This window comes from Setaria italica, chromosome VII (genome assembly GCF_000263155.2).
Source record: "Setaria italica strain Yugu1 chromosome VII, Setaria_italica_v2.0, whole genome shotgun sequence".
NCBI classification, from domain to species: Eukaryota; Viridiplantae; Streptophyta; class Magnoliopsida; order Poales; family Poaceae; genus Setaria; species Setaria italica.
In genome coordinates this window covers 13,235,023-13,242,782 of record NC_028456.1, presented here as the reverse complement: position 1 = coordinate 13,242,782, position 7,760 = coordinate 13,235,023, and the positions used below count along the sequence as shown (strand labels likewise).

The following is a 7,760-nucleotide window of genomic DNA, read 5'->3' as shown; positions in this document are numbered from 1 at the left end:
TTTGCGAAACTGATAAAATTCACCGAGGTGACACGTGGTGGTACCAGAGCATGCCACGCGTCTTGCTGACGTCATTAGGGTGATGACGTCAGTGTTGACTTGATCAACGGTCAAAGTCAACGGGTGTTGAGGATAGATCCCTAGTACCCGCAAGGAAGGAAGAAGTTGGACTCCTACTAGGATTCCCCTGTAATCCGACTAGGACTCATACCGTGTACTCCTACTAGGACTCCTCCTTGTAATCCGACTAGTACTCTGCCCCCTGGAGTATATAAAGGAGGGTAGGGGTACCTAGCTCAGCAGGTCACACCTCAACACACAAGCGCAGGGCGCAATATACAAACACCTTCACACAGGACGTAGGGTATTACGCTACTCCGACGGCTCGAACTTGTCTAAATCCATGTCTTGTGCCCTCGCTTTTACCTTCAGGTTCCAGGTCCGGCGATCCCCCATCGATAAATAGACTACCTCGGGTACCCCTTGGTAGGCTGCCGGTATAAAACATCGACAACGGGTCCAGGGTCAGGGGGCCCCACATGCTGATGTGGCACCCTGTTAGCTATAGGGTAGCTATAGGTTGTCTCTAGGCTAGCTATTGTCTATCTATAGCGCTTAGGTGGTGCACACGCGTTAGCCATGTGGCTGCGGAGTCAACAGCCACGTGGGGGTCTATAGGAAGCTTTAGGGGGCTCTAGGTTGCCACTAGCGCTGAGGTGGCGCTTACGTGTCATCCATGCGGCTGCCACCTGTGCTGCCACGCAAGGGCGATAGGATGGCTGTAGGCAGGCGCTTAGGTACGCGTGGCGTCAATGTGGCGAAGAGGTGGACGCTACCAGGGCTTGGCCTAGGCGCGGACTGTCTGCGGCTCATGTGGCTAAGCCACCATGTTATCCCGCATGTGTCGCGGTCCACAGTGCGGCTCAGGGCTTGGTCCACCGTGAACATAGACTGTGGTTCACGTGGGCCACATCCACGACGGGGTAATTCGACGGCGAGCGTGTCTGCTCCCTCTCCTCTGCCATGGTCATGGCCGGGGCTCGCTGGAGTTCCCCCTCCGGTGGCCCCACAGGAAGTTAGGGCCTAAGAGTCACCGCCTAGCCCTAACTTCCGTCGGCGAAGCGGCCTAGGGTGTCAACGGGCGGCGGTAGGTGGCGGAGCTCCTGTTTCTCTGGTGACGGTGCTCTTGTAACTCTGGCGAGGTCACAACACATGCTATGTTGCTGCCACACCGGCTTTCTAGCCTTCTCGGGCTTCCACGATGGCGAGTGTCCTCGGCGCCACCGGCGGGCGGTGGCTGCACGCTGCGGAACGACTAGAGTCGGCAGTGAGGACGGCTAGAGCGCGGTTAGGCTGGTCTTGGCGAGGCGAATCTCACCGGTGCTCAAAGGTGGTGTCTTTGGGGTTCCTAGGGGCTGCGATGGCTACCAAGGCGACGCGCTAGAGCGGCGTCCGCATCGAGAGCGTGGCGAGGTGCGTGGCGGTGGCGAGCTGAGGCCGAGCGTAAGCCCCTGCATGAGACGCAGCTCGATGGCTGGACAGAGACAAAGCACGACAGCGATGCTAGTGAAGCGCGCGGGCCTATGGTTGACCATGGCTGCGGCCTTATTCACGACGGTGAGCGAAAAACAGAGAAGGCAAGGGCTCACCGTGGCAGCTCGGTGGCGTGGGCGCGGTGCAGCGGTGAGGTGAGGCTGGGAGAAGTCTATTAGAAAAGAATTCTCCAGCATTTGATTCCTTACTAACAAAGTTTTTCTCTTGTTGATTCCTATTTCGTTTCGGCACGAATCTCCGCAATTACTTTGAGGCCGAGGAGGTGTGCACAGGGACAATGGCATGGTTGCACGAAGGCCGGCTTGTCAGCTATTGCGCCTCAGACGGCTCCGGCGGTGGTGTTCTTCCTCCTCCGCTTCAGCTCTCCCCTTTCCCCTTCTCCATTTCTTCTTCTCCTTGGTGGCAATGGTAGGTGGGAGTGGCCCTAGAGCTTGCGGTGCGTCAGAACAGTGTGGGCGGGGGTTAAATAGCGGCGCACCTAGGGCTTGGGCGCCAGGGTTGAGCGGACGGCCGGTGATCCTTGGGATATGCATGCGGGGCTGGCGTGATGAGAATCTAACGGCTCCGGGGTGCGGGTGGGGTGAGTGTGGGGTCATGGGGGTGCGCAACGCAGGCTCTGGAAGGCTCCACGGCTTCCTTTGTCGCGGGGTGAGGCGTGCAGTAGTACAGGGCGACGGCAGAGCAGAGTGGTCAGCGGAGGAGGCGGAGGTAGGAGAGAAAGCTGACAGGTGGGTCTCACCTGTCGGCGAGAGGAAAAGGGAAAGGGTGCGGTGCTGGTGTAGGCAGACGGGGCCGGTTGGGCCATTAGTTGGGCCGCGGTCGTGTGAGGGGTTTCGACCCAGGTGGTGGCGTTGGTAGGCCGGCGAAGGGATGAGGCCGGGGAGGTTTTGTGGGCCAGGCGTGGTTTCGGCCCAGGTAAGTTTGTTTTTTTGTTTTTCCAATTCAAATTTGAGTTTAGATTTTAAATTTGAATTCAGCCAAATAAAATCCAAATAAATTCAAATAAAAATTCAACTCATCCATGAAAGGTCATTCCTAGTTATTTAGTGCACCATTTTCATTTTCTAGGGATTTTTGGGAGAGAGGAGGAATTTAAATCTTAATTTTGCAATTTATACTCATGGTTCACACAGTTCAAACAAAATTTTTGAATTTTTCACTTTTTGCTAAAAATTAACATTTCGCAAATTTGCGGATGTTACAGCCACCTACTCGTGCAGCCATCACCCACCGAGCTTGGTTGCCACCACGGCCACCTCGCCATGCCAAGGATACCGCTGGCGCAGGGGCCCAAAACGGCCGGATCCGAATGTGGAATCACCGGATCCGTCCCTCCCCGGCATGGATCTGGGCCTCCATGGTATAGCCGCGACCCCTGCTGCAGGAGCTAGCTTGGACTCCAGGGGGAGGACGAGTGCTCCCCACCAGGAGCTAGCTGCAAAGATCCTGCCGCCGCCATCCTGGCGTCCGCACAGGCTTCCAGCGCCTGTGTCGTCCAGGAGCGACGCGGGGGCGATTCCTTTTGTCAAAGTTATAGAAAACTTCAGGATTTTATCACAGATGGTACCACCCAATCAGAAGATGTGTTCTTTATTTCGCAAGTTACCAAGAGTACACGCATCAATTTTGTGAAAGACTTGTTGCTAGCATTCTTTCATTATATCTTTATTCACTATTATCAAACTTCTGGGTGCTTAACTGTTTATAAATCAGATTCTTGAAGGAGGCAGTTACTAGATGATTAATTTACTATTGAAAATGAACATTTGACTAAAAAAGCATTGAAGTCGGATGCGTGTACGTGATGTTGAGCACAATCATAGGCTAGATTTCTATTTGTGTTCGAGAAAATTAGCTCAACTTTCTAAAAGTTTATACTCAAACACCAAAAATAGCAAAGATTGGTAGTAGTAAGAATAAGTGAATAGTAGCCAAGGTGGTGGTTTTCGTGCTGCTAGCATGGATTCCATAACAAATGCTTCAACTTCTCAAGGATGTGCGAGCTGACATGTCACGACTCTGTGTGCTTGAAAAATATGGATAGAAACTTGACGTACTACTATATAACAAATGGTTCAACTTCTCAGCTAGCTGAGCGCGCGATGGAAAAGTCCTGTAGGCACAAACGGATATATAGGCAACCTAACGTACTACTATAATTATGAGCCATGAGTAGTTGGCCTAAAAAATACGTACTCCCTCTGTTTCAAATTGTAGGTCGTTTTGACTTTTCTATATATATGATTTTTGTTATGCACCTAGATATAGATTATGTTTAGATACATAATGAAATCTATGTATTAGAAAACCAAAACGACCAACAATTTGAAACTGAAGGAGTACATACTACTGTATGCTTATTGGTCTGTTGCCGTTCTTCTAATCTGCAGCACTTCGTATATATCATATATGCACATGCATCCTCCTGTATATCCGTTTGTGCCTACAACTTTTCCATCACGCGCTCTGTTGCAATCTAGCTGGCAAAGCATACTGCTAACTCGACTAATATAATTTCTATCCTCTATCCGCGCCCAAAGTACAAATGGAAATGAGAGGCCTCAGGAATCGAGTTATTGTGTTGAATTGTAGAAAACCTTATCTTTTTAGTAGTGATGGTAGTTGAAGAAACCAAAGATGTATGCTATTTACACTGTTATTTTACACAAATGATGGCTGTTGTGTGTGAAGAGCTTGTGTCTGCTCTGCCCTGGTCGTCATCTAGCGACGTGGAGCCTGGAGGACAATGGGGCAGCTCGTAGCTGGTGAGGACACTGCCGAGGATACTGCCGACGGGTGTTGCTGGCTGAAAGGGAAACAACTTCTAATGAATAACGAAGGTTAAGACTTGACAGGAAGCTTTGTTGGCGAGCTCCCAGCTGCATGTTCTATCACTGGGAAGACAGTAAGCTGTCTGCTCTCTTGGCGGCGGATTAACAGGATGTTCTATCATCCCGTTATGCTTAGTTTCCTTTCCCTTATGTTGGTAGGTTGAACCAGTTGGTAAGTGAAATTGGAGCATGATTTATGTCGTTCCTGTGGTCTGCGTGTTTCTGTTAAGCTGGTGAACTGAGTTGTAAGACGAACCTAAACTTTGGTCCTGTTTTTGCAATGCAAAATATGAACTGAGGTCTGTCCCTAGAATTCTAGAAGAACATTGTGGGTAATTAGGGAAATTTTTAGGAGGACTAATAATCCTCGAATCCTGTTTGTCCACGAGGACTTTGTTATGGTTGTATGAACGAGGAAACATCTAATATATGAATAATTGCTTATGTATGAGTTCATATGCAAAAATGTCATAAAATACGCTAATGACATCATTTATGTAAATAACAATAAAGATCATACACTACCAGATTCAAAGCTAATCCCTAGAGTTTTCTTCAAAGTGGCTTATGGGATTCCATTCTTTATTATTTTCTCCACCAATGGCTGAGGCTGTTTGGGTATCACAGGATCATTTTCCAACGGTGAAGATGAATTGCCAATCAACAATTGCTGACCAAAAATTCCTGTTAAGTATCTGAAAATACTAGGCCCCTTCAGCACTTGCTTAAAACCCTCAGTAATTATTGCATATCTTGTAGTGATAATAATTTATTGGTTACAACCCTCAGTAATTCTAGTCTAAATTCAGTTTGCCTTGCAGATTATCGCAAGGAAAAGATGGCGTATGCTCATCGCAATATTTCCTAACATTTCTATCTCCGCATTTAAGTCCAATCATGATACATCCTACACCATACTGATTGCTTTCATGAGGTAGTTCAACAACAATATGTACTACAACTGTTATTTTTTTTACTGTATCTGGTATTATTAGTCTTTACAGTAGTTCGATGGGCGAGGACAGTTCCCTGACCACTCACATATGGGGCTTCAGGTACACTTGCTGAAGAAGCCTTGCTGTTTCACAGCACCTAAATGTAGTTCCTTGACACACAGTTGCTAGGCACCGATTCGAACGCCAGACGATTGCAGACTTTACAGACTGAAACTGCGTGATGCTATTTGAGTAATCTCAAGAACGCCAAAACAACTACCTTCATAACTTGTATCAACGGAGTAGGCTCACACTGAAATCCCAGAGCCTTTTGGCCATTTCCCTGTTGGCTGCATGAGACTTTAGTTCAACAGCATTGCAATCAGCGAAGTACTTGCCAGTAATTCCAGCAACCTGAGGATGCAATGCCAAATAGCATACTGTAGCTGCTCCCTGCAAAATGATCAGTGCTAAGCACAAGCTGCATACGTTTGAACAGTAGCAGAATGTATATGAACTAATTGGCACATAAATGATATGGGATGTTTGCCATATGAACAACGTTGAAACTAATATAGTTGGATAATGTTGATGATCAGCAAAAAGTTATACAATACAGCTAGCCAGCTCACGTTCAACCAGCTTTATTCAAAACAAAAGGTAGTTGCAGGTTCACCTTATTACCAGCACCATTTTACTTAGTGCAAAATAACATGTTCAATACTAGAAATACGGTAAAGCTAAAGGTTATTCAATTGTTTTGGAGCCGTCCAGCTGTCACTTGATTTTCGGACAACTAACCAGAGCAACACCATAATCCACGTGGAGGAGCTTCTTCTCCAACTCCAGCATGGTCTCTGACGATATTATCACTCGGGATTCGGACGCAGAGACAAAGGGGAAGCTAGCGGGTTATATTATTTTTCTAAATGGTTATATTGTTTGTGGTGGCATGCAGAAACAACATGCACTTCATGCTGTGCTTATTTTAAACTTCTTAGTGGTGGACAATATTTTACGATTAGTTACATAAGTTCATTTCTGTACTTCTCCATGATAAAACAACACATAGAGATCTTAACCATGCAAGAGAATACAACTTTTTAAGTTTTAATGTGCTTGAACACTAATTGTGAAACACAGCTCAACAAATAAAAAAAATTCACAATTTCCATAACCTGATTCAACACTTTATAAAACAAGGATTTTTACAATGATTGGAAATCATGCGGTGGAAAGATAGGAAGTACCAAAAGAAAAGTATCAAAAAGTACCAAATAGGTGGGACCAAGTACTAATAATTTAATTTAGTTAATTAAATTCCTCATTTCAACGGTCATAAAAAATTAAAGAAAAAAGTAACTGGAAATACCCACCGGTACTTAACAATCATTGTAACAAATAAATATATACTATCAACATTTTGAATTTTGTTAAAATATTTGCATATGCACTCAACAGTTCAAAATTCTTCACAAAATTTATGAATGCTAAAATATTTGCATTTCTCAATACTTTAAGAAGGAAATTAAATGCAACGAAAGAGCAAAAAAGTATGAAGATTATTTCAAACAAGCAAAAATGATTACGAAACTCTAAATTATATGCATAGATAGATTTAAATATTTATGTTTGGTCTGTAGAGGTTGGTTGTTGAACTGTGGAGATGTGACCGTGTGGTTTTCATATATCTATCATATCCTATTATAAGTGATTATTTGGTTATACTTTTCTTGTGTAGAATTAGAAATGAGCGGCGCAAAGTATATTTAGTGAACAATGTTCACTAGCAGCTTTCTTACGCTAAGAACCGCATGATAGTGTCCACCCTGCCCAGCATTGTGTTATTAGGAGATCATCTGCACATATATTGGCAGTAAACTATGCGAAGGTGAAGGTCGTTGTGGTAGCTGGAAGCTGGTGGAACAGGTTGACGCACAACTACAGAGCACAGTTGGTATTAGAGAAGGGCACCTTGTTGGCTGCTGCTGGAGCAGTTGTTGGAGACCTTATCTTGGTGCCCTTTTACTAGTGGCGATGTTGTATCCATAAATGGAGATCTTAGAAGATAATTTAAGATGGTAAGATTTATTAGGCCAAACAAACCAGTCCGATCTAATGAACAAACGTATAGTAACTAGAGTCTAGCGGCAGTAAGTATGGAAAGCTTTGGGGCAGATTATGACATCTATTGCCGGCACAGCCTTTCTGTTGCAGATACGTGCTATACGTGAGTCCTATCTGAAAATAACAGAGTACCTTTTCTTTTCTCATAGAAATGGAATGAGGATCCATACTTACTTGTTGGACATTTTTGAATACAAATTTACCAAGCCCAAAAACAATACCTGAAAAGAGGATACAGACCGAACAATATAAGTTTGAAGGCACCTGGACAAACTAGATAGGTGTAACTAATGAAATGATGTACTCCCTCCCC

At 45.4% G+C, this 7,760-nt stretch overlaps 1 protein-coding gene across 1 annotated transcript in view; it reads right to left on the bottom strand.

Moving 5' to 3' along the window:
- Nucleotides 1-5,137: 5,137 nt before the first annotated feature.
- LOC101781027 (short-chain dehydrogenase TIC 32, chloroplastic) overlaps nt 5,138-7,760 on the bottom strand; it is a 12,107-nt gene continuing 9,484 nt past the window's right edge. Inside the window, exons 7-8 of the mRNA XM_004977797.2 lie at nt 7,622-7,668; nt 5,138-5,773 (exon numbers count right to left, since the gene is read on the bottom strand). Coding sequence (XP_004977854.1) covers nt 5,615-5,773; nt 7,622-7,668 — 206 coding nt within the window. The 3' untranslated portion in view covers nt 5,138-5,614. The remainder of the gene's footprint in view (nt 5,774-7,621; nt 7,669-7,760) is intronic.